The sequence below is a fragment of the Solea senegalensis genome, linkage group LG15 (assembly GCF_019176455.1).
Source record: "Solea senegalensis isolate Sse05_10M linkage group LG15, IFAPA_SoseM_1, whole genome shotgun sequence".
Classification (NCBI taxonomy): domain Eukaryota; kingdom Metazoa; phylum Chordata; class Actinopteri; order Pleuronectiformes; family Soleidae; genus Solea; species Solea senegalensis.
In genome coordinates, this window is record NC_058035.1 from 820,663 (window position 1) to 847,182 (window position 26,520).

Genomic DNA, 26,520 nt, shown 5'->3' on the forward strand with positions numbered 1-26,520 from the left:
CCAACAGGACTTAATAAGGCAAAGAGCTTTGTGTGTGGCCATTTTACACTGTGTTCAATCTGCGACCATTAATTGATTAACTAAAACTAGTTTGATTATCAATTTGGTAGTTGTTTTTTTTAGATTCTTAAATGTCAATATTTTGACAAATAAATCATTTAAAATTAAGTATTTGTTGGTTGATCTGTTGTATAATTCACTTCCCATGCACCACATATATTAATAAATACCATGCTTGAGTTATTGATTTCAAAATAAAATGCACATAAATGGAGAATTAAGTGAATAATGTTATGATATGAATGATGTGATGATTTGCTGTGGCTGTTGGGGACTATATTTACACTTTCCTGCCCTCTACTGGCCAACTGAGGGTTAATACTGCCAAATCATACGGTATATTTACTATGATTTTGCAGTATTTTCCTGTATAAATACATTTTCTTTACAGTAACCAAATGTTACTGCAATTTAGCAGTGTTTTCCTATCATCTTCACCGTACTCATGCCTTCTGATTATTTGTAGGAGTGTAAAAAAACAACAAAAACAAAAGTAGCTCCACTGTGTTGTTGTCAATGTTTATTTTTGGCGACTCGTCAAAGTTTAAAATCACAAACATTACATGAAATGTGATGATATGGTTTCACATATGTAACAAACAGATATATATGCATGTATATATATATATACACAAATGATTTAATAGTACGTTCCAGTTTTACTCTGTGATGTAAAAGGAAGGCAGCATTAGCTAGCTATAATGCTAACACTAACAGCAGAAGTGGAACACACTTAATTCAGCTGTGACATCATAGCTCCGTCTTCCAAGTTCCAATATAAATGGGAAAAACGGCATTAGCTTGCTAGTTAGCAACCTAGCTATAATGCTAAAACTACCTACAGAACCCCCGACCTCCGAGAAAAACGGAACATAGTAGTAAACATGGCACAAACTGAGATAAACAAGAGATTGTAATGCAAAATATGACATTTATATACTGTTTATAGTCAAATGTAGTTCATTAACAAAATGCAAACTTTAGTGCTAAGCTACTACGAGCTACGAGTTTCATATGTTTTAGTTATTTTACTTTTCATTAGAAAACAGGCTGATAAACATTCCAGATATCACATATCTGATCTTATGGCCACAAATGAAACCTCACGTTATATATAAATATATATATATATGTATATATGTATCTTTAAATTCAATGATAGTCAAATTTGGTTGCAAAGCCCAAAAAAATATAAACTTTTCTTTCTGCTGTATATAGAAAAACAAATAGCGTGCAGCAAAAAATACATACGTATGATACGAACAACCACGTAAACGTAGCATCGAGAGCACTGGCTTGGCATGCAGGTGTGTGTGTGTGTGTGTGTGTGTGTGTAGATTATATGCATTGAAGTGATTTTTATAAGTGGAGTAAACTCAGTCACTGCCTCCGCACAGCTTCAGTAGGAGCTTCTTGTAATCGCCTGACGTGTCGCCCTGTCGATGAAATAAAGAAACGAGTCACTTTCAAATATCGGTCATAACCTTTAAAGGGATAGTTCAGGAGTTTTTTTAAGCCAGGGGCCAAATATGGTGAAACGTGGATGGAGCAAGCCAAAATGAAGTTGCACCAAATTTCCCGAAACTTGGTGGGTACTTATCAGACCCTGAGACGAACAAAACAGTCCATTGGGACCACGGCCTCCGATCAACAGGAAGTCAGCCATTTTGAATTTTGTCGTCCATCTTTTGGTGACTTGCACGCTTTGTAAAATGAACAAACGAGTCTGAGCGCGTTTATCAGACCAACAATAAAACATGTGTACTAGATACATCAAAGGCAAAAAGGTTTTGTCGATTCAAAAGGGGAGTGGCCATGGCGACCATACGAATTTTGGTGAATTGTGCCCTTATAACTTCACCACACATTGAGCGATCGCCTCGAAACTTCAAGCATGACAGAACACGTCTACAGACCCAAACTTGACCCAACAGGAAGTCAGGGATGCGAGGGCCCTTCCCTGAGTCCTAGTGTATTTTCTATTTTGTCAAGAACTCCGAACATAAGGAAAAAACTGATTTCAGCTGCTAATTTTTCCTCAAAAATGAATTAAAAAATGAATTGTTACAAGGTATGTTACGTCTTTAAAGACGTGTCATACGTCACACTGCTCTGAGGTTTTTAAATACAGTAGACGATGAAGATACTCACAGAAATGTGTGTGTAAAGCGACTTCCCGTAGTTCCTCACATACTCCTGGCGGATGTCCAGCAGGTCAACCTCAGAGCGGGTGACCATGATCCGGATCAGGGTTCTGTCCTTAGTCCCGGCTCCCTGAACACAAGCATTACACATTTAAATACACACACACACACACACACACACTAAATTAATGTAGCGTGAACTAAACACAAGTCTGTGCTTGTTCGATAATGTATAGAAAATGGAGGTAATTCACCTTCATGGACTTGTAGAGCCTCTCAGCAAAGTAGCCAGGTGTGTTTTTAATACACTTCACTGAAACAAGGAGGGGCATCAGTTAATATCGGTTAAACTGCAAGAAGACACTTGTAATGTCAGCGTGAGGACAATGAAGACGGCAACGTTTCACTTAAAAGAGTAAACCACGTAAATATCAAGCTGTGCACAACAGAATAAACAACAACAAGCAAACTCAAAGAGTGTGGTTTAATGAACGAGGTCGTGACACACAGTCTGTGCTGAGGCTCACTCATGAAGTCCAAAATATCATAAGAAAATCTGATTATTTTCATCATAAGACAGCGTTTATTCACTGGTTTTTTAAACCTTTTTCTCTCTCACACCAAAGCCCATAGAGAAAACCAGCGATTTTACGTCACAGCACACAGGAGTTATTGATCCGCTGCAGCCTCCGTCAGTCACATCCAACATGATATTTTTGTGAATTCTGTGTTTGAAATCCTCCTTTTAGGTTTACGGCAGTGACACAAAGTGACCACAAGAGGCAGCAGTAGACCAGCACCTCCTAAGTCCATGCAAGCTAAAAATGCTGATTTACTCTATGGACTTTGGTGTGGGAGATTCGGTGCTTAAACTTTAGTTTCCAGTCCAAAAAAAGGGCGGTTTAACGGCATGAAAAAGCAGCAGATATATTATTAAGATATTGTAGACTTCAGATGAAAGATTTGATCCAGGTTTTCAATGAAAGCAAGTAAAGGGGGCGCTCACGGTGTAGTTACAGCTCACTATGTGTCAATCAATACCTCATAGAAAAACCTGAAATGTCCTTTAAACCTGCATTAATAAGCATATTCTTATTAAGAGGGTCACTTATAAGAATTATTATTATAATAATATCACACAATGACTTTTGTCAGATAAATGCATATGTACATACAGCTTATGTTACATTAATGGCTTTTTTCCAGCATAATTCTGAGATTTACTGCCTCCCAGTGGCCAAACATGGATTACTGCAGCTTTAAAGTGAGTGACATTTTGAAAAAAATGTAAATCACACACACACACACACACACACGCACACACACACAGCACCTCACAGTTAACATATTTATAAACTGTGTGTGTAAAAACAAAGAGAAAAACACACGTGAAAACAAAGTTACTGTACCATAACTCTGACGTATGTTGGCAAAAAACATGGGAGGGAAATACAGAGATGATTTAAAAGTACAGTGCGTGGACAATATTTATGGGTTAAATATTTTGGTTAAAACACGTGACGGAAACACGGGTGTGGTTCACGTCGCTTAAACTGTTTCACACCTGGAAATGCATATCACATAAACCATTCACATGCAAATGAACAGGGAGAAAACAATAAGAAGTTGGTTGCCTAGCAGCAGAAAACGCCAAAACAAGGCACAGCAATAACAAACAGTGTTAATGTAACCATATTATTATAGTGTTTGTCTGCGTGGGTGTGTTTTCAGTTTCTATGATTGTGAGGCTACAAAAATGTATCGAATCATAGAATGTATGTTTTTAAGAACTAAAAACATGTTTCTCAGCTTCTTCAATGTGAATATTGTCTGTTTTCTTTGCTTCATATAACAAAGAAATCATTCAAAATTTATAAAGTTGGTTTGTAGACAAAACAAGAGACTTAAACGTCATAATTTCAATCACTTTTTAACCTTTTTATGAGCATAAAAGTAATACTTAAGGAGTTATTAAGGAGAATTAAGGAGATGATGACATTTAAGTTTCTAGACATGAAAAAGTCACTTTTTCTGAGAATAGAGAAAAATAACAAGAGCAGAAATATGAAAATAAACATTCCCGGAGTAAATTCATATTCTAAAAGGTTGTAAAAAATAAAGCGTAGTATTGTTGTGTCATTGTTGCCTTTGTTTTTTTGGTACTCCCTCATTAAAAATTTGAATTTTATTTATTTTTTAGCTCCATCTGAGTCCTACAATAGAAGATTTTAATAAGAGGAAATGATGAGAAATGTGAAGATGGAATAAGGCTGCAACAATCATTCAATTAATCAATGACTAAATGAACTGTTGTTGTATTTTTAACAATTAATACAAGCTTTTTGATTTTTCAGTTTCTTAAAATGTGAATATCGTCTGGTTTCTTTGCTCCATTTGACAAAAAAAATCCTTAAAACTGATAATAATCATAATACATCATATTTTTATAGCGCTTTTGAGAACATCATGACTTCCAGGTTTGGCAAACACTGATCTGCACTTTTCAACATTTCATGGACAAGAGAATATTGGATTCATGGAGAAAATAATCGTCAGATTACTCGATTCAAAAAATAATCCTCAATCACAGCCCTAAATGTGAATAATTCTGTGTTTATCTTTGCTTAAAACAAAGAGTAAGTTAATCCTGTTGCATTTATCACTCAGTTAAACCTCTTCAATCTTAATTTAAGTTTAAAAAAGCATAATTATTAGAGTGGATTAAGGGTTTAAGACTCGAGGAGAAGATTGTGTGTGGTGTGTTTTCTCACCCACTGCCACCATGCCACTCTCCAGATCTCCAGACATCTCTCTAACGATGCTCTTCTCGATGTCTCTGCCGCACATCTGCTGGTACTCCATGAACACTACACACACAAACACACGATCTCTAATTATGTTTCTGGAGAGTTTTTACACGTAGCTTCACATGCTGAAGATTGAGCTGAGAAAAGTCGACCTGCTCTCAGATGAGGTTTGCTTCTGGCGCACAGAATAGCGTTGAATTTGGACTCGTCTGTTCCCAGCTTGTTCTCTCCAGCAGCGTACAGAGCCTGTGAGGAGAGCAGCACAGAAAACAAACATGAACTCACACGACTGTGTTCTCACACGAGCTCATACGAACGTTTATCTCAACATTTGAATGAAGAGCAGACGTTCTGAGAGCAGCTTATGTTTTAAAATCAAGGTGTTGTCAAGTAAGTTATGGATTTGAACACCAGAAATGTGAAGATAATGCTCTGAGGCTTTTACCTGAGCGTCCTGTTTGGCCAGAGAGACGTCCACATTCGGCCGTTCATCGCGATTTCCCTTGAAAGTAGAAAGAAAAAAACATTTAACAATGAATAAATAAAATACAATTTTACTGTTAAAATCATACTGAAATCACTTCATGTTAGGACTGTATGTAGGCGAGTTATACAGCGTTTTAAAGTCAAATTACATTAAAAATATTAGAAATGTTGCATATTCACGATCATCCTGATAGTGGAAAAATCAGGTTTACAAAGAACAAATTAGTGACGTCTGTACCTGGGCAAGAGAGATGAGGAGCCTGCGGAAGTGTCCTGATGTGTCTCCACTAATGGCGTCCTCCAGCGACTTCTTATATTCTGAGAGGACAAAACAGAGTTTTAATCCAAAGGAAACAAAGAAAAATTGAGGTTTTCCAGGGAAATCACATCTGTACAGGAACAAAAAATATGACTTCCTGTCAAAAAATCTAAGATATTATTAGATAAAAACATCAGCAAATACAGATTTTAGTGGTACAGTCCAGATGTGGACATGCAGAGCTTTGAAGCTAGAAAAGGAAGAGGAGAAGAGTTTTCTAACTCTCTGAATGTCTCACCTTGTTTGTAAATGCGGTTTATCTCCTTGATTTCAGCATTGGAGCGAGACGACAGGATCTCTATCAGACAGGCTTCATCGGTTCCTGCTCCCTGTTAGAATGACAACTTTCAAAACACCCTCTTCTTTTTTATCTTCTTTTTCTTTTAACGGTCCTAATTATTCCTGCTTATTCATCAGTCACAACAGGATTTAACAAAATTGCGATAATATGCAGCAATGAATGCAAATTTAACCAATTACTGGCACTTTTGACCAATCGCAGTAGTTTTCTACAAGGAAAATCTTTCTCACACAGTGGATCAGGACCATAACAGTGCTAGTTGTGCTTTCATTTTCACCTGTATTTTTGGAAATTAATTGCAAAAAATGCCTTAGAAACAACATTCTTTTGGGTATTTTTGTTTGCAACAATCACAAAAACAGCCCCGCCAAATTAAGTGAATGCTAATTTTTAACGTACAACTTAAAGGCAGTTTCTTACATGGTTGTGTTATTTATGTGTACACATATACACATATATACATATATGTGTATATATATGTGTATGTATTGTTCTTTGGGCACATAATGTTGCTGAACCTAGACCTTTATATATATAAAGGTATATATTTGCTACATATACATAGTATATGCGTCTTTGTGAGCCGTTACCTTGATGGCGCTGTTGAGCTCGTAGGCGTCAAACTCTGCTGGAGTCTTCAGCATGGCCATGACCAGCTTCCTGAAGTCTCCAGACAGTTCTGAATGCAGGTCCTTGACCAGATCCTGGAAAAAAAAACATCATACAACATAAACTGATGTTCAGGAAAAACTCCCTGTGGTTCCCAAAGACTGGCTCGGGACCCAAATATGGGTCACAGGGCATACTTGATCGTGAACACTTAAGCTAATGTTGATTTAACTAGGTGAGTCTTAAAATTGTGTTTTTCCTGGTAAGAAGAAAAACACGACATATCCCTTTAAAAATGAGCGTGATTGTTACCTTTCCATAGGACGTTTTGTACGACCGCAGCAAAGGGACGCGCTGCTTGTTGGAGCGACTGCCCAGTAAGTCGATGATGGCCTGTTCATCGGTTCCTGCACAGGAAAGAAAAATAAATATAGATTGAACTTAACACCATGTTTTAGACAAGTATAAGGATGAAGAACAGCAGTTTAATCCAGGACAGTGATGTTTAAGCCCAGACATATTCTCGTGTTGTACTGAGAACATTGTAAAAAATACTGTGAATATGTAAATATTTGGTGATGAGATAAAGAGCTTATAAAGAAGGTACATATGAGGTGCATAGGTACATAAAAGTTTATACTTCTGCCGACTGCTCTTCAAACATGTGACGAGCAGGAAATTTAAATTGTTTGTTTGAAATAAAACTAAATCTATAATAGAAGAACTAGTCCGATATTCGCCTCGTCATCGCCTCGTCAGCAGATAAAGACGTGAAGTTCTTCTAATTCTATACAGGATTTTTTATCACTTTATTTTCAAAGCTTTTATATCACTTTTCCACAATATTTCACCCAACTTTAATGACTCAATTTATGTAGTTTAACAAAGGTGACCACAGAGCCCAGCACTGAGGCTCTCGTCCTATCGCAGGCTTTATAGCAAAAATATAACATGGAATTCTGGAATAAAATATCATCGTCAAAATTCACAGAAGACTAAAAACGCACTTGTTGTCTGGCCTTTCTGCAGATTAGCATCCTGTCAGAGCTTTGGAGACTTAAATCTGATAAATCTGTTATCAGATGAGGTCATCGCAGTTTTTCTAATTTCAAAACTTTGCTCCAACAGCTCAAAAAACATATTTTAATATCATTCAATAATATGCAATATAATATAATATTCAATAATATCCACCACACTACTTCTCCAGTATCACAAAGCACAACGGTCTTTAACAACCTCAGAATATGTGTTAATACGTTCATTTAGAAGATGTATTTAGATTCTCATGTAATTAGAAATGACCTTTAAACCCTTCCACTGAAATAACTGATAAAGTATGACCGTACAACCAACTGCAAAAGCCTCCATTACATCATGAGTGGAAGAAAAAAAACAATAAAACTACAAAGGAAAAAACAGCCTAATAAAGATCTACTCACCGAAGCCCTTCATGGCTTTTCTCAGGACCTCCACGTCTTTGAGAGGATCAGCTCCAGGAAAGTCCTTGATGGTTCCTCTGAATCCTCTCTGACAAACAAAACAACAAAATCCACAGTAAGACAGTGTTAAAGCAAACATACGCCTTGAAGGACTTGAGGACGTGTTTTCAGTGTTTCTCACATTCATAGGTGGAACTATGGGCATGGCTCCTCCTCCTCCGTAGGCCGGCATGGACGGATTGGGTGACGGAGCCTTGGGGTACCCTGGCATCGGTGCTGGTGCTCCTCCGTACCCGGCCATGGGAGCATTAGGCGACGGTGCACCGGGATACCCCGCCATCGGCTGGCCAGGCTGACCTGGGTAACCCATCCCGGGGCCTTCAGGTTGGGGCATGGCGCCTCCTGGCTGTGGGTACAGGCCATATGACTGTTGGTTAGGGGAGGGGGCACCGTACCCGCCGTACGCTGAGGTAGGTGGATACCCCCCGGGGACATGGGTGGCCTGTGATTTGGAAAAATCGGATTCCGGTATGTGCACAGATTCCTGAGGACTATTTTCAGCAAAGCAAGGAAAGCAGGTCACACCTTTTTTGGACTTCAGTTTACTACGTTTTTACAAAATAAAATAAATTCAATTACCAACATATTTACTTACTTACTTTTACTATAAACTGGGGGTGTCACTTTTTCCAAAAATTAAGATTGTGACAAACTACTCCTTCACAAACCCTCACCTCTGACCATGTGGGGGAAGCTAACAGCTAAGCTAACAGATGAGTCAGCAGATTTTTATTCATCATACTAGCGTATAAAACACAAAAAAACATCCGCATGCTGCTTTTTAGATGCTCTGGTCTTGTGAATGTCCCTTATGTCCACCATTTTATAGCGAAACAATGTAGCACCACTAGCTTTGATTCCAAGATGGCTGCCACTTGCGGCACTAATAAAAACACTACTATTTTACTTTACTGCTTCTCAATAAATCAGTTGTACACATAGTACTTTTCAATTGTTATCCATAGATGTGTATAAAATAACGCATACAGCATTGTTATTGAATGATATTGCTAACAATGGCTAGCCCAAGATAGTTATTATTGTTTTTTTCCCCTGGCTACACAACTGGAATGCGACCAACTACAAAAATTCCGACTTCTGACTTCCTACATAAATGGAATGCACTTCAAGGCCAAGCCTCTCTCAGAGCACCCTCTACTGGCTGTAAGTGTTTTGATTATTACTTTCAACGGCCTGATGCTCTTTTACAGTTTCTAGGTTTAAACGGAAATCTGAATTTGGGATAAAAAGTGACAAACCCCCACATCTACATTCTGGATCAAACTTCCGACGATGATCTGAAGTTTACACAATGTTCAATAGTCCAAATAAAGTGTGTCCGAGCTTGATGATAGTATGGAAATGCAGATATTTGATGACAGAAATACAAAGAAGAAGATGAAGACAAAGCAATGGATGAGAAGAGAGGCAAAAAACAACAACAACAAAGATAAGTTTTAGATAAGAATGAAGTGTGTGACAGTTTTCTACATGCAAGAGAAATAGGACCAGAAAAATGGCCATATCCGACATTAGCATTTATTATTGTTTATTTCCCCCTGGCTACTCAACTGGAACGCGACCAACTACAAAAATTCCGGCTTTTGGCTTCCAAAATAAATGGAAAGCACTTCAAGGCCAAGCTTTTCACAGAGCACCCTCTGCTGGGCTATGTGATAATTACTAAGTGAGACAATCTGATGTGCTTCTAGACTGTATATTTTTAGTTTTTAGGTTCACATGGAAATCTGAATTTGGGATAAGAAGTGACAACCCCCCACATCTACATTCTGGATCTAACTTCAGACGAGAATCTGAAGTTTACACAATGAATTTACTGTAGTCCAAATAAAGTGTGCCCGTGCTTGATGATAGAATGGAAATGCAGATATTTGATGACACAAAGAAAAAGCAATGGATAAGAAAAGAGGCAAAAAAACAACAACTACAAAGATAAGAATGAGGTGTGTGACGGTTTTCTACATGCAAGAGAAATAGGAGGACAAGGAAAAATGGCCATGCTAAGGGTTAAAGGTTGCAGACTTTGGAAAAGTCTTACCGTGAATTTCCATTAGTGGCTGAGCAATTCGTTCTAACTGGAATATTTAACGCCATAATCTGATGATTATATATGATGACTTTTTTTTGTCCGAGTGCAGGTGAATTTGATGTTTTTTTTCTTTCCATAAACTTACCATACCAGGGTTGTATCCGGAGTTTCCAAGACCGATGGAGGGATAACCACCTGTAGGTCCACCACCCCAGCTTCCTGGAGAAGATGACAATAACAACTGTTAAAGCCTGGTTTTAAAAGAAACTTATAGATATATGTTGTTTTTTAAAGACAGACGGACAGTGGATGAGATTCCACCTGTAAATCATGTTTTCCATCACAAAATTGTCGTAAACAAAGAGAAAACCACAGGCTCTGACAGATAAAGGTTTTATATTTAGGTTTTACAGAGTGAGTTGACGGTGTGTTAAACTCCTAGATGCCTGGTGGGGAAAAAGACGGGAAAGACCTCTTGTACTGGAATTTCCTTTTCTGCTCTTTCCTACTAGTTAACATGCAGGTGAAAGGGGAGGTGGGAGGAGAAAGGGAGCACTGTGAAGGGGTGAACTGTGAGCTTTACTCCTCTTAGCAACAGCAGAGGTTTGTTTGCTTTTGAGGGGGAGAAACGATCATCATCAGTCTCATGATCCCTGTTTTCTACACAAAGTTGATCCCTGACTCACTCTCACAGAGATCCATGCCAGAATATTGGGACTAATGTTTCGCAATGAATGAATTGTTCTGAAAATACTGACGACTGCAAGTTAAAGGGCTATTGTTAACAAAGAACACCAGTGTCACTCTGGAAAGGTATTTGGTTGGCGAGGTCATTCACTCCATGAAGGAGCATCCAGATGTTTTTCTCCAGTTTATACTCAGAACTTGGAATCCTTACTCAGGAACACACACCCCCCACCCCCCAAATTCAAATTTCCAACTCTGAAACCTTCTGTCATATTTATATCACAGTAAATAAGTCATACACATATTAGCGCTTTATAACTGTGGACATGATGCTACGCTGTTTGAGTGTGCAAAAATACCATGTAGAGCGCTGTTATCTTTTGGTATTGCTAACTATGGCTAGTCTAAAATAAATTTGCATTTCCTACTTCCCAATTGGAACACGGTAAACTTGGGGGTGATGTCACTCCCAGTTCCGACTGCCGGGTTCTGGCGTAGTAAATGGAACACAGTATTTGTGTGAAAGAGGCTTAACTATTGACTAAAAAAGTCAGAAGTTGCATTTTTGGGATTACCTGGTGGTGGTGCCTGTGGGTATCCTCCAGCCTGTGGTGGGTAACCTCCAGCCTGAGGTGGGTAACCTCCAGCCTGGGGAGGGTAGCCGCCAGCCTGAGGAGGGTAGCCGCCAGGCTGGCCTGGATAGCCTAAGCCTCCGGCTTGGGGAGGATAGGCTCCAGGCTGAGGTGGGTAAAGACCGGGCTGAGGTGGGTAACCTCCAGCCTGAGGAGGGTAACCACTGGCCTGTGGAGGGTATCCTGGGTAGCTCATAGCTTTAAACAAGAAAAAAAAGCAGTCAATCAGAGGCAAGAGCAAACATGACCTATCTTCCAAACAACACAATGATCCCTCTGTGCAGCTACAAGGGTTCAGCAGACGAAAAAGAGGAACTAAGACATCCCTCTATCTACCTTTCATCCGCCCTCTGGACTATAAAAACTATTTAGTATTATTATTTTGTTGTTGTTTCCTTGAGCATTTACTGACATTAACAAGCCATAACCCATCATTTCAAAAAACATAAAACTTCCACTGTATAATAGATGTTTTGTTGTCATTTTGTTTGATTTCCTGCTTGTAGACGTCGCACCGGAATATAAAATTATTTTCAGTAAAAAGAGTGCGTCTTGTAATCCCATGTGGGAAGGGCCAGATGGCACTGACACAGAAATAGAAATGAATTGACTAACTAACCATTCTGCTCCCAATGAGGAAGAAATAAATCACCACAAGACAACAAGATGACTCGCTTAGAATATTTGCTGCTGCTGCTTTTTGTTCTACACGTTTCACAAACAAAATTCCACTTTTCAAATGACACCATGGCAGAAATGACACATAGTCTGGTCACATGACAGTGGCTCACGGCTCTAATAGAAGTATGCGATAGTGAGGATTTAGAAGTTGTGCTGGATTTGACTTTACCCCTTTTTCTGATATCCCATACTGTGATTTTGATATCCTAGACTCAAGTTTCCATGATAAAAAAAGAGCAGAAGTCAATTGTCTCTTTCACTGGAAAACTCGTGAATCATGATATAGAGAAGCAGTGATGATGAAACTTTAATTATGGCTATGCTTCGCATTTAAAAAAGGAGCTTTTGCTCCAATATCCTGACTTGTTCCATGGTAAAAGTGACTTCAGGAGACTGAAATGGAAAAGTGGACATAGAAGGCAGATGTGTTTGAGTGAGCTAACGCCCCTGTGAAACACTGCAGTACATGTAGTGAATAAAGGAAATGTGTTATTTTTACATATTTTCTATCAGAAGAAATTCCTGTAATCACCATGCCTCACGGCACTGATGCTGCGTTTAAGGACATATTAAATCATTAAGTTTAAACATTTTAAATAAGAGGAGATCTGTTTCTGAGATAAGTTGTTTTCATGATCACTTAATCTGTCCAATATTTCCTTGACTAATTGAATATAAAATGTTTCCCAGACCTGAAATTGAGAACTAAATCATCAAAATACTTGACTACTAATTCCCTGATCTACTATCAATTGAAGGCTTAATACAGCCTTCAATATCACATTCATTCTTTTCTGAGGCAAAAACAACCCTACTAAAATAATATTGCACGGCTATAAAAGCAATGCACAAGCCATGTTTGCAAAGGAGGCTGAGCTGCTAGTAAAGATATTTATAGCCTGCGGGTAAAAGAAAAGGGAAATATAAGGTGATAACATCACAGTTACTGGTTTGCTATTAACTTATTTCAACAGAGTTGAGTGTAAAACTTGAAATGTAAAGATGATATATGTATGCCTCATTCACAGTAATGACTGCACTCGCAGTCTCTAGGGTGAGACCATAAAGTGTAAGTAGCAGAAACTTTGATAAAGTAAAATATGAATACAATGATATACAATATATAATATGTTCAATTAACATCAACAGAGCGATAAATTGTGGACAAAAATATGTCAAATTATATAGATATTTTGCTATATTGGCTGTATTACAACAACAAATTGAATGTGTAATACATACACATGCTGTGTTTGGGAGTTTTAATTACAATTGTGCGTGGAGATTATTTATTCAATTTCTAAATCCAATCCAATCCAAATTTATTTATAAAGCACATATGAAGGCTGAAGCAGATCAGAGTAGGTTAAGGTGGAGCCATTCAGACACTTGCTTATAATTAAAAGAATATTGAAAACAATTCTAAAACACACAGGGAGCCAATGAAGAGTGGAAAGTACAGATGAAAGTTGTTTCAATATTTATAGATTTGTTTGGTATTTAAAGTATGTGTTTTTTTGTACACACACTGTTGAGCAAAATACATTATTAGAGACTGTTGTATACAATGTCATTTTAAGTACTTTTTCTTTTGACATTATTAAGTGCTTAAATCGATAGAAACATTGAAAATAATCGTTCGTTGCAGCCCTAGTCCACACTAATAACTTAGAAAAAAATGATTTATTTAAAATGAGTAGTATATTATATAGTAATAGGTATAGTAATGGCTTGTATAAGCTCCTATTAATACCACAATTGAAAATAACCGATCTGAAAATAGTGTGGACGCGTCCCTGTTTTTTTTTTGTTTTTTTTGTTAAACCTCGGTTAGGTGTGTCTGTCCACATGTTTTTTACACTTAAAACATAAAGTTAATGTCCAGTATGTTAACAGACAACCCACAAACACCACATTGACATGTTAGCGCTGTACTTTGTGTTATATCATCGCTAAAACGCTTGTATTAATCAGCGTTTTTGGAATTTGAACAACGTTAGTCGTTGACACGGAAGAAGCTAAGAAGTTAGCTTCAACCGACCTAGCTTTACATAACGTCGCGTTAAAAACACGTCTCCGCTGTTTGACTCTGACCCATATTCACGTAATTATTAATGTAGTTAAAAGTGAAAAACAATAAAGTGAAAACTACGAGCACGTCGTGGCTTTAAAAGTGTTTAACAGTTGCTGTAATGAGTGTTAGCAGATTAGCGACGGAAGCAAAAACACGACAGATCGTTTCCTGATATATTTCAATACAAAGCTCAGAAAGTGTGTTGTTATATATATTATCCTCCGTTTTGTTTTGTTTGTATTAGTTTAATTTGACTTACTGTGTGTTCGGAGGTGTTTTCTGTGTCTTCCTGACTGTAGTGGGGACGTTTCTCTGTGTGCGGGCTAAGTTGGTGTTTGCGTGTATTTAACTCGTCGTGTGGGTGTGGACTCTTAAGTTTCCATGTAGGGAATCCTCCACCAGTGACTTAAGACTGACACACACACACACTGACACACACACACACACACACACACACAACCTCACTTGACACAATCTTCACAGTCCGTGTGACAACGCATATCAACAAACTCAGGTCCGTGACTCGATGGAAACTGTGACACAGCGACGTCACCGCGTCATTGTGTGTGTGTGTGTGTGTTTACAATACTGTAGGTTTATTCATTTACAGGTGACAATGTTTTCCATGTCTTCAGGTGAATATTTCTGTCTGTCAGCAGGTTAAACTATAAAATATAAACTACTGACACGATTTTTATCAATCTATAAATAATGTTGATAAAGGGGGTGGGGCACAAGGGCGTTCCAAGTGGGGGGGGGGGCTCTGTATAAAGTCAGAAAATTGACTTTATACAGAGCTGGCCCAAGGTATAAATGAACTAATAGCACTTTTCTGTGATACAGTTCTAGCACTACTTGACTAAATTTTTATTTTGCTTTTCCATCATTATATTTGCATTACCTACCTACCTACATACAAACATACCTGGCACCTGATGTTTGGTACCTACCTACCTACTTAGTACCTGGGTCTCAAACTCTTGGCCCACTGTCCGCATGCAACCCCCCCATCGCTGTCCTGCGGCCCTGCACTTCTTTTAAACTTATAATAAAAACTGGCCCAAACTGACCAACAGTGAACACTATTTTTAGTATAGTAATACATTAGGTTGTATTTGTCGCATTATTAAATACAACATTTAATTACATATATAAGCTTTTCTAGTATTTTGATTACAATTGTTTACACATTATTTATATTTATGTTTTTTTGTGAACAGTGTGCAATATCATCCTAAATGTTTTTAAATAATGAATTAAAAAATGCGTCACTTACAACTTCCACTAAAATATGAGCCAGCGCCATAACTTACACTTAAACTTTGGAATTGAGTCATTTACAATTCAAATAAAGTCACATTTCATAAGGAAATTCTGTAAAGTTCCATTCCAATTACATTTATGCAGATTATTATGGGAAATAAATAAGTGTTTAACAAGTAAAAAACAGTGGCATTAACTGTTTTTTTATTATTATTATTTGGTAAAAGTCTGTAGAATAGAGCTGGTTATTCTTTAACTTTATTGTGACATGATGATGTCACGTTAGTTTATTTTTCCTACCGTCACTGACCTCACCTTTTTCCAAGGTTATCATGTGATTGACCCCGCCTCTCATCATAAATTGGCTACATAACAACAGTAGGGTCACACCTGGATTAAACTGTAAATGTGTGTGTGTGATATTCGCCACTAGAGGGAGACATTGTAAAGCTTTCAGAAACACCACACTGGCCTCACCTCTACATTCATGCTGGTTTTTCATCTCTTTGAACATAATCTGGGATGTTTTTGCAGCTTTTTGTTTGTTCAGACGTTCGATAAATGTGTCATAAAGTGTTGGAAATTGAATTTTCTGACCATTTCATTATTTAAATGAATGGAAAATATTACCCTAACCCACATTGCTTCTCAAAATCTTGTAATAGTAATAGTCGTCTTTGTTGACGATGATGATGTTATGATGATTATCATTTTAGGGCAGAATTTTAAACTCAAACTTCACTGGCCCCCAGGTCATTTGAGTTTGAGGCCCCCGACATAGACCCTGAATTACCTGAGTAACATGAATAAATGGTTAGTTAAAACATTCATTAGTGACGACAGAGTATTAGCACCAAATGGACGAATTTTCTTTTTAATCCTTCGAGAATAAAGTCACAATATTATGAGAATAAAGTCTTTTTCTCGTAAAAATTACGACTTTAAAAACTAGGCAATATTATGACTTTTTGAATATTCCATTATTCTCAACACTATTCTTGAGTTCAGTTTGGCCCTCATACTCTGTCATAATGAAGTTATAACAGCGTTAAATGTGAACAAATGCACTTTTATTGTAAAATGTTATCAATGTTTCTTTTGTAGATTAAATCAAATTCTATACACATTTGATTATTATTATGTTTGGGGGTTGGAGCATTTATCTCGTGCGCTTTCTTCATGGACGCCTCGCGCTGATTGGCTCACGCCCTCGGTGACGCGCAGTGGACCTCATGACATATTCATGCGCGCCTCTGAGTGGCCGCTGCCTTAAAGGCAGATAGCGGACCATGGGGAGCAGGAGGAAATGTTCTACTCTGACATGTTGGAGCCATGACTTCTGAGAAGCACCTCAGTGGGACAAGGTTCCCGGCGTGAGGAGGAAGTGAGGAGGAGGAGGAGGAGGAGGAGAAGAAGGACGACAGCAGGGTCCTTTAAGGGAAGAGAAGCGGAGCTGCTCTTACCATCTGCCGGGGGTTCGGGACCGTAAAGCAGCAGCAGAGAGAGTTGAAGTCAAACTTGCAGGCTTGGCCCCAGTCTCGAGTTTGAAAGATGAGCTTGTTGTCTGCCATAGACACGAGCGCCTCCGTGTACCAGCCCGCGCAGCTCCTCAACTGGGTCTACCTGTCCCTGCAGGACCCGCACCACCAGACCAGCGCCTTCGACGCCTTCAGACCCGAGCCCAACTCTTCACACCCGGATCTCAACTTCACTAAGACCCCCACAACAACAGCAGCAGCGGCGGCGGCGGCGGCGGAGCTCAGCTCGTCCCTCAACTCCAACTATCTCAACAACTTCTTCCAGCTGCAGCGCAATGAGGTGAACATGACGACGTAATCTGCCGCAAATATGCGACTTTTTCAGAGGAGTCAGGTTGTGCTTGAACCCTGGGTTAATCTGTTGGTTTAGGGTCAGGTTTAGGGTTCACTGCTGTGTCTGTGGAGACACTACGGGACAGAACCAGGGCTGGACGAACTGAAGACAAATAAACATTTGTCTTCCATAAATTGCACATTTTCTGGATTTTTTGGGATTTTGATTCGATAAATAAATAAACTGAATTTTGTGGTGATGTAGCAAATGTAGGTCAGAACAATGTGGGGGAATTCTGTTTTAATTCTGATTAGATTTTTCAACATAATTGCATAACATTTGAGGTTAGGATTAACTGCTGTGGCGATGTAGCAATTCTAGACCAGAGCTAGGCCAGAACAGTCTGGGGATTCTACCTAATTGGGATTTTTTCTTTTTTCATAGATGTTGTAATTCTGATTTGATTTGTGACACAATTGAATAAAAGTTGAGGTTTGGGTTGAATTCTGCATCTTTGTAGCAAATGTAGGTCAGAACAAGGGCTGAATGAATGTAATTGCAAATTTCAACTTGATTTGCTACATAAATCAATAAAGGGTTGAATTCTGTGGCATTGTAGCAAATGTAGGTCAGAATTAGGCCAGAACAATTTGGGAACTCTATTGTCTGCTAGATGCTGTAGTTCTGTTGACTGTGGCATCTATGTAGCACATGTAGGACAGAACAAGAACCACAAAGATCCTTGTTTGTGCCTTTTCTCGCTCGATATAGCTAGTTATTGCCATAATGTCTTGATATTTGATACAGTTTAATAAAAGTTAGGGTTAAGGTTGTGTGTCTGTGTGTGTCGATATATCTAGCGCAGAACTAGGGATGAAATCATATTTATTTGGCTACATTTTGCAGATGTGATATAATGCAATATAATTTATTTACAATTTGGGGATTACATATTATTTTGAATTTTCTGGTAGATACTGTAATTGCGATTTGATTTTTGCAATATGATTTAATAAAGGATTTGTGGCTGGGCTTGACTGTGGGTCGGAACCATGGATGAACCGTTTACTAGTGTTTTATTTATTAGTATCGGCGGTTTATTTGCACAGAATCGTATTTTGGGCGTCATTAAGCGCCATTTTCGTGTATACAACCAATACTCAACTTTAGGAAAACAATGACGTCATAGTGTCACCTATGTTGTTCTTTTCGTCTTGTTTGGATACAGTGGGCTAGCTTCTTACACCTGATCCAAGTCTTCTTCTATGTTTTAGGTGTATTTTTGTGGCAGCGCTACAGTGCCACATGCAGGCCTGGAATATGAACGACAGTGTTAAGAGTTCTTGGAGTTTCTTGGGGTGTTTTGTGTGGACCTTTCTTGAAACTATGTAAACGGAAAGTTTTCTACTTATTGACAATCAAGCCCCTTTCTTTACAATTTTAGTCAATAATTTATAGCAACAAGTCTAATTTCAGAATACTGGTCAGAAATATGTTTGGATATAAGAATCAGAGAGGTAGAAAGTGTTGAGGTGTTGAGATTCCTCGGTCAGGAGAAACTGCAGCGTCCCGCTGACGTCTGCTGTCTCTCGACTTCTTCAAATAGACGTGGGGTTGTGCAAACAAAGTCCATGCGTGTTTACATATCGTCTATTTTTATGTCTCGGTGTAATTTTAGGGACAAACATGCTGATAATGTCTGTAGGGTTAAAACCTGATACTGTAGACTCCCAAACCCCCAGTCACCACACCCCTGTAAAACTGCACCCACTAACATACAGCACATATGTGTATATATATATATATATGTATGTATACTGTATATATGCTGCAGTACACAGAGAATATAATGATACACTGAGTGCAAAATCATAGAGTCAAAGAGTAAACATGAACATGACAGCGTGTGTTTAGCTTTTTAAGTCCATGTCACTGTTTAATTTAAGGCCTCTCTCCTTTTTAGCATGTTGAGCGCTATTTTGTCTTTTGAAACGTCTATCAACTTGAAAATATTTAATTCTTTAAGACGTCGTACTCTTTGTTTTTTTGTTGTTTTTAGCATGTGGAATACTAATCCACCAACTTGTATCAACTTCAAAATATTTCATTCAACAATCACTAGGTGGTGATATGTGTATTTTAGCTTTTCCAGCTGATCTATTCCGTTACAGACCCTGGCTAGTTATTAGTGCCATTCCATCTTTCTAACTTACATTAACTTCAAAATATCTGATTCTTTAAGATGACACAGTATAAATCTGCTATCCTCTTCAATCATTGCCTTATTCTGTATTATTCAATAAGTACTACTACTGCTCTTGTCCGCTAGAAGGAACTCAACTTACTGAATAAAGTGTGTTCGCCTTCAAAGCCAACTTTAGCTAGCAGCTAGTATTAGCATGTTGAGCGCTAAACCGTCTTTTTACCGTATATCAACGTTCCATCTATCTACCTTATAATTAACTTCAAAATCATCCATTCATCCATGTTTTTCTTGCTGTTGCCGTATTCTGTACTATTTAATTAGACTACAGACCAAAAAAAACCTTTAGCTATAGGCTAGTTGTTAGCATGTTAAGTGATAATCTGCCTTTCTATCTTGTATTAACTTCAAAATATCCCATTTTTTAAAGACAACACACATATTTGGTTTCCTCATCAGTCCAAAAATGTACTAAAATGGATTTTGCCACGTTTTTCTCACTCTTTTTTTATTATATTTTTTATCGTTTTTTATCTAGTGTACAAGCACTAACAAGGAATCACTAGGTGGTGATGTGCCCCTTTTAGCTTTTCCAGTTGACCTTTTACATTACAGACCAAAACAACTTTTGCAAACGGCAAGTTGTTAGCATGTCAAGTGCAGTTCCACCTTTATTCTTTAAGTCCAAAACTGTTTTTCTCGCTGTTGTTGTGTTCTTTACTATTTAATTAGACTACAGACCAACAGAGCTGTGTGTTGTTCTGTTTTTCTATCTTATTTTAAGTTCTTTAAGATGACACAGCATAAATTTGGTCTCCTCATCTGTTTTCCTCGCTCTTTTGTTCTTCTTTTTTGCACTATTTAATTAGACAACTGTCTTTTCCCCCACTGTACTATAATCACTACCGAGGAATGGCTAGGTGATGGTGCTATGCCTCTTTTAACTCGTCTGTAAGTGGCATTTCCCAGTTGACCTGTTATGGTTGAGACCAGAACAACTTTAGCTGGTCGACTAGTTGTTAGTTAGTTAGTTGTCAAGCGCCATTCCAACCTTCTACCTCGTATTAAACTCTCATTATTTCCGGGTCACAAAGTCCTGTTTTAGTGGACTTTTTCTAACTTTATGTAAAGATACCAAATGTACGCTGTAGGTCCAGTTCTTCGATCTGTGTTGCTCTGATGCCACAGTGTTTGAAACGCAGCCGGTGTTGGGTGGATGCAGAACCAGTGTCGTGTTATTATGGTGGTAACCATAGAGGCCCCTTTGAAGTCATTTAACATGAAGCAGTTCTCTGAGGAGCTGGCTGTAAATGTTATACATTACATGCAATTGTGTAATGCTATTCAATCCACATGAGTCTGAACTGAGTCTGGAAACAGTTTGAGGAGTCGGGTGGTGGGGGTGGTGGCAGGGGGTGTTGGGGATTTTGCAACTTACTATAGCGGCTACAGCCAAGTAAAATAAACAACTGCAGGGATTTGATTATGCAACGAGTCAGGCGAAATGTGCTTGTTGTTGGAGCGAGGGATCACACAAACAGTTGAGAGGAACGGATAAGTTAATGAATTTGTTGTGGATCAGGAACCGATGTTCTTACCACAGTCTCGTCTGCTGACAGCTGTGTGTAAATGTGTTACTCTCCTCGCTTCTTATCTGCTTTTCTCTGAGGCTGAGACCTAAACAAGTGCATTAACATTGACCTTTTTTTGACTATTCTGGATGTGTAGTAACTTCCCATGAAACTCACTCTGCTAAGTTTCCACCACATGCCACAGCTCTGCGTTTGGCATATCGGTGTGTGATTGCTCCCTGCTGTTCAACACCTCACTCCTGGACCTGTGAAAACAGTCACAGCTCTACTCCACTCATCCACACACACACACACACACACACACTCACAGGCTACATCCTTACAACATTTGCTTTCATTTAAAATGAAAACGATCCGAGTCCAGACAAGTGTTTTTACTTACCCTCCACATCGGAAGTAATCTGCTGCTCCCATACTAACACACCTGAAAACGTACAGTATGTCACGAGTATTCACGTACGTTTGCCGTGCCAACGCGTGCCAGTGTAAACAGGAAGTAGTTGTTTATACAAGCCTTTTTTTGACTGCAGTGGGGAATGACTCTGCAATAAACGTGGGTCTTAACTTCAGTTTCAACTGGCCGTGATGTAAACATGACACCTGGGTGCACGGGGTCAACAGCAACATTTTACCACCGTGTTTTTAAGGTACTGCAATTAAACTGTGTCGGTTATGGATAACCAGGGAAATTATGTGAAAGTAAAGTTTTTGACTCTCAGGTTAGTGACGTTTGTTGTGTTTCTGTGATTTGTTCACATCTACTGGAACACTTTGATTCTTCGACTCCTTTAAATCCAAAGTTTGCCCGGCTGCAGAAGGAATAATCAAATGTATCCTTCACGGCCGGGCAAACTTGCTAACAATCGTACCATATCTCAGAATTATTTGCCCCAGTGAAAGAACTGGTGACGCCTCATTTCCTTCTCCTTTGAAGGATGCAGCCACTGACTCCATAGACCGCATCCTTCGGAGGATCCAGCACATGGATTGCAACACGCACTACTGTCATCCTAAAGTTGCGTATTGATTGCGGACATGAAAATGTAAAGCGCTCTTGGATCTGCTTTGGATAAGAAGCCGGTACGATACAAAACCTTTGCACCTGCTGTTTACGTGTCTTCATTTTGGATTTGGTCGTACTTTGTGTGTCCAGAAATCTGTGTGACGCAAATACCATCATCCTCCCACGTTCAAGGTATTACACTCAAACCCTATCGTCTCTCTTTGGAAAAAAACACTTTTCCAGTCCAGTTGATGACGCAAACGTGTTTTGGTCCAAAGCGATCTCCCCCCACATGTACAACTTATTGCTCAAAGAAAACAAGGACATAAAAGAAATGTATCGTGGTTCTCTGCGGACGTGCAACACGAGCAGTATAACCCAGGCTTTATGGCGAGGCTTTGAAAGTTGCATGGTGTCATCTCAGTTTTAGGCTGACAGCTGGAGGTCTTTGGCCAAACTAATGAAATGTGAGGGACATAAACCCCGAAGAATTTCCTGTGTCTGTGTTTGTTAAAGCGATGCCACTATCTGCACCAGGAGTATTTCAGCACGCTCGCAAACATGTTCATTTCTGCGAGGAAGCGTTAACATACAACAAAGTGATACACCAAACATGAAACACATGGCAGATGGAAAAACTGGAGAAGCTACAGGGCCATAATTTCCTGATTTACGACGACTACACGAGTCTTGAAGCTGGAGCTGGTTAGCAAGCCAAACTCACAGCAGATAAAGATAAAGCTCGAGCTCTCAGTGGTGGCCGCAGGTTACCAGTTTTCTGTTTGTAATAGCATTAAATATCAGTATTAGCACACGCAAACCTGAGGCCTGACCACTAGTGTCGGGATGATGTGTTTGTTTTGGAGATTTCATCACGGTTTCATCGTGCCAGTGCACAAATTGACTAGAACCCACAATGAGCAAATCGAGAAAAACAAGATTTTAGCCATTTAATAAACCTAATAAAACATACATCTGCAGTATGTTTGCCACTTCTTCTCACCACGATACAACCTTTTCTGACAGGAAACTGATCACTCACCTGCTGCACCAAAGTCCATTGAAAAAAAACATGATTTTCCATCACAGCGCATACGAGTTGTTGATCCACTTGTGCGTTTAACTGTGCCATTTGGTGACGTCGGTGTTTAAAATCCTTAATTCGTATTAAAGGAACCAAGTGACACAAACTTGCCACACGAGGCAGCAGTAGAGCAGCAGTCTAATGTGTGCCTGTGAGCTTAAACTGATGATTTTCTGAATGGACTTTGTGTGCGGGAGAAAGAGCAGTTTACAACACGACACAAACTTCCCTTTCCAGACAGAACAGGGTGTGTAATGGAATCGACAGAGTCTCGGCACAGGGAGAACACACTGAAGATGCTGAGTTATGTGTCAGTACCTCACACAACCACACTTAAGAAAAGCCTTGAACTTACACTTGTTGACTCCAAAAATCAGCAGAATCATTTGACCCCGAGGTCACTTCCGGTCTGGAAGTCATTTCTGGATTGTACTTGAATATAGAGAGAGAGAGAGAGAGAAGCATGAATGACTGGGGAAAAGTGTGGGCTGCGATCCTTCCCCTGTTATTGATATTCAGAGGGCAACCTCCGTGAATTCACTGGGCCCGTGGCATGCAACGCTGCATTCTGTGGCTCCGAGCAGACTACAAACACTGACCCGCGGCTCGTTTACTGCCAACAGTGCATGGTGACATTGCTGATGTTCCACAGGCTGACGAGGGAACATGCCTCCCATCTTGTTTACAATGACTCATCCTCTGTGAAGTCCTCTCTCTTTCTCTGTGGACATGCTCAGTACTTTTCCAGCTCATGAGCACAGCTGGGCCTCTGGCCAGATGTTCTGGATTTAATGAGGGGAAATAATCTTGGAGGGCTTTTTGTCTGTTTTTTCTTTTCTTTTTTTGCATAGGAGAAAATATGACATAAAGGAAATTGATGATTAATTTTAGCATTAGCAGAACTCCAAAGCAAGAACTCAATAACTGTCTGTGATATTTTACTGTATGCAGGAACGTTGTTGAACATGATGTGCCGGACGAAAACCTGGCAAACAAACTTTTCACCCAATGAGATAGTTTTTTCATACCAAGTACCACATGAGAAAATATTCCATCACATACCCTGGTATCAGTCCTGTTTGAAGTACCTCAAAGGGATACTTAAGTAAAAGTACAAGTGTATTAAATGAAAGAAGACTTTGGTAGAAGTTGAAGTCACCTTTTTTTATAATATTACTTTAGTAAAAGTCTTCAAGTATACGACATTTACTGTACTTATATATGAAAAGTCATTTCTGAGATACAATGTACTTAAGTTTTAGAAATAAAAGCAATGGGAGCTCAGTGGTAGGGCCAGTTGTCTTCCAACTGGAAGGTTGTGGGTTCAATTCCTGGCTTTGCTAGTCTATATGTGTCCTTGAGCAAAGACACTTAACCCCATGTTGAAGCGTGTGACTGGGTGAAAACTGTAGTGCAAAGCAGCTCATCAAGACTAGAAAAGGTCCATATAAATACAGACCATAATACCAACTCTTCTTCTTTTGATTTTATTTGGTAGTAACGAAGAACAAAAATAGTTAGGGCCAATGTAGTGAAGAATTTTGTACTTGAGTACAGTAACAAAGTATTTGTACTCTGTTACTAACCCTAACCCTCCCAAGTACCACCAGAGGAAGCTTGCGTACCACTGGTGCTCCAAGTTTGAGAACCGTGGTTATAGAGTCCGTCATGAACCGTGCAAATCCCTTGACCCCAAAAATGCTAAATTAGCATCATTTACTATTTGTTTTGCGTTGAAAGGTGAAAAATGGAGAACTGCTAACGTCGGAAAATATGTATTTGTTATGTAATGTGACTTAAACCTTTTTTTTTTTTCAGGCCTTAAACAATAACGTGTATAAGAACGTGTCACCCTACGGTTCGCTGAACAACATAGTGGACGGACTCAACTCACTGACGGACCATTTCTCCGACCTCTCCCTTTCGTCGGAGCCGAGGAAACCCAACAAGAGGCCACCGCCCAACTACCTGTGCCACCTGTGCTTCAACAAGGGCCATTACATCAAAGACTGTCCTCAGGTGAGACTTCAGTCACATAACGCCAACATCTCATAACATCATAAACAAAATCAAGTTTGCTACTTTGTGAACCTAGCGATAATGCCAACATTAGCCACTGAATAAGATTCCGTATGTGATCTTCTGGCTGACTTTTGGTTCCAGTTGTGTTTTGTGTTCATGTTTCCCCAGTTAAGAGAAGGAATTTGCTTATGTTAGAATTCTGTGTCTGTATCTGTGTCTGTGGACATGTTGTCTCTATCCTTAGTTCGCAAACTTGGCGTTAATAATGATAAACTTAGCCGCCAAGTAAACTGTCAGCCATGTGATCGCCTGGCTAACACCTAGCTTCATTTTTGGCTAATAGTGCTTGTAATTTTCCAGTTAATAGCACACAGTTTGTTTTGATAGATTGCAAACTTTGTGATAGTGCTAAACTGTAAACAAGTAAACTGTCAGCTATGCAATCTCTTGGCTAACACCTAGCACATTCCAGTTGTAGTCCCAGCTTGTAATTTCCCAGTTAATAGCACAAAGCGTTATGACTTTATAACAAACCTACTGAATAGCACTCATCGTGCTTTCCAGTTGTTGTCCAAAATCAAAAAAATTCCCTCAACTCCTATTTTCCAAATTGCCGCCACTCTTACCAACACTGCTACTATCAACCGTTATCGCTAGCAATGGCTAGCCCTGGATACTTGAACGCGGTCAACATGGAGGTGACAGAACTTCTGATATAATTGGAACGCACCATTAACAAACACAGTGTGACGTCATTCCCACTTCCGTTGTTGCCGTTAGCATTCGTTAGCACCTATCCTGTCCTTCCTGAACATGTTTGGTGAGGGGGTGGGGCATTCATTCACTCACGAGGACTGCCTTTTTTGTGTAGTTTCGGCTCCTGATTGGATAAAGTTTTGGGCTATATTGGAAACTTTTCTCTTAGATTTAGCTGAAAATAGAGTATTTAAATGTCTTTGAAGCTTTGAGTATATGATATGAAGTATAGAATTCATCACTCTTTTATCGTCTGATCCTAAGAGTCAGTGATGGCACTTAATGTGTGCTCATTTTAGCCCGAGCCTCACTGTCTCCCATCCCAGCTGTGGTTTGACCTACTTGTTTAACAGTCTGGCCTCTGTCTTCTACAGTCATGTGTGTGTGTGTGTGTGTGTGTGCGTGCCGCAGCTTATTACAGTACATGACCCCG

General features: G+C 39.1%; 2 protein-coding genes across 5 annotated transcripts in view; one reads left to right on the forward strand and one right to left on the reverse strand.

Moving 5' to 3' along the window:
• Positions 1-565: 565 nt before the first annotated feature.
• On the reverse strand, positions 566-21,508 carry anxa11a (annexin A11a). Of its 4 annotated transcripts, none has more exons than XM_044045650.1 (15): positions 21,379-21,508; positions 11,541-11,795; positions 10,424-10,497; positions 8,350-8,670; positions 8,169-8,256; positions 7,039-7,133; positions 6,708-6,821; positions 6,055-6,145; positions 5,736-5,815; positions 5,457-5,513; positions 5,164-5,257; positions 4,976-5,071; positions 2,459-2,517; positions 2,212-2,334; positions 566-1,496 (listed from the first exon to the last, which is right to left on the reverse strand). In XM_044045650.1, exons 2-15 carry the CDS (start codon positions 11,791-11,793, stop codon positions 1,437-1,439), a joined length of 1,605 nt encoding a protein of 534 aa, XP_043901585.1. In that variant the 5' UTR covers positions 11,794-11,795; positions 21,379-21,508; the 3' UTR covers positions 566-1,436. The 4 variants fall into 4 exon arrangements, with proteins under 4 accessions (XP_043901585.1, XP_043901584.1, XP_043901586.1 ...); XM_044045649.1 differs by lacking the exon at positions 21,379-21,508 and adding an exon at positions 14,612-14,857; XM_044045651.1 differs by lacking the exon at positions 21,379-21,508 and adding an exon at positions 14,612-14,851 and having other exon boundaries at positions 8,350-8,574.
• The window catches only part of LOC122781701 (zinc finger CCHC domain-containing protein 24-like), a 51,355-nt gene continuing 41,717 nt past the window's right edge, over positions 16,883-26,520 (forward strand). The window contains exons 1-2 of the mRNA XM_044045654.1: positions 16,883-17,433; positions 25,128-25,328. Of these exons, the coding sequence (XP_043901589.1) occupies positions 17,167-17,433; positions 25,128-25,328 (468 nt within the window). The 5' untranslated portion in view covers positions 16,883-17,166. The remainder of the gene's footprint in view (positions 17,434-25,127; positions 25,329-26,520) is intronic.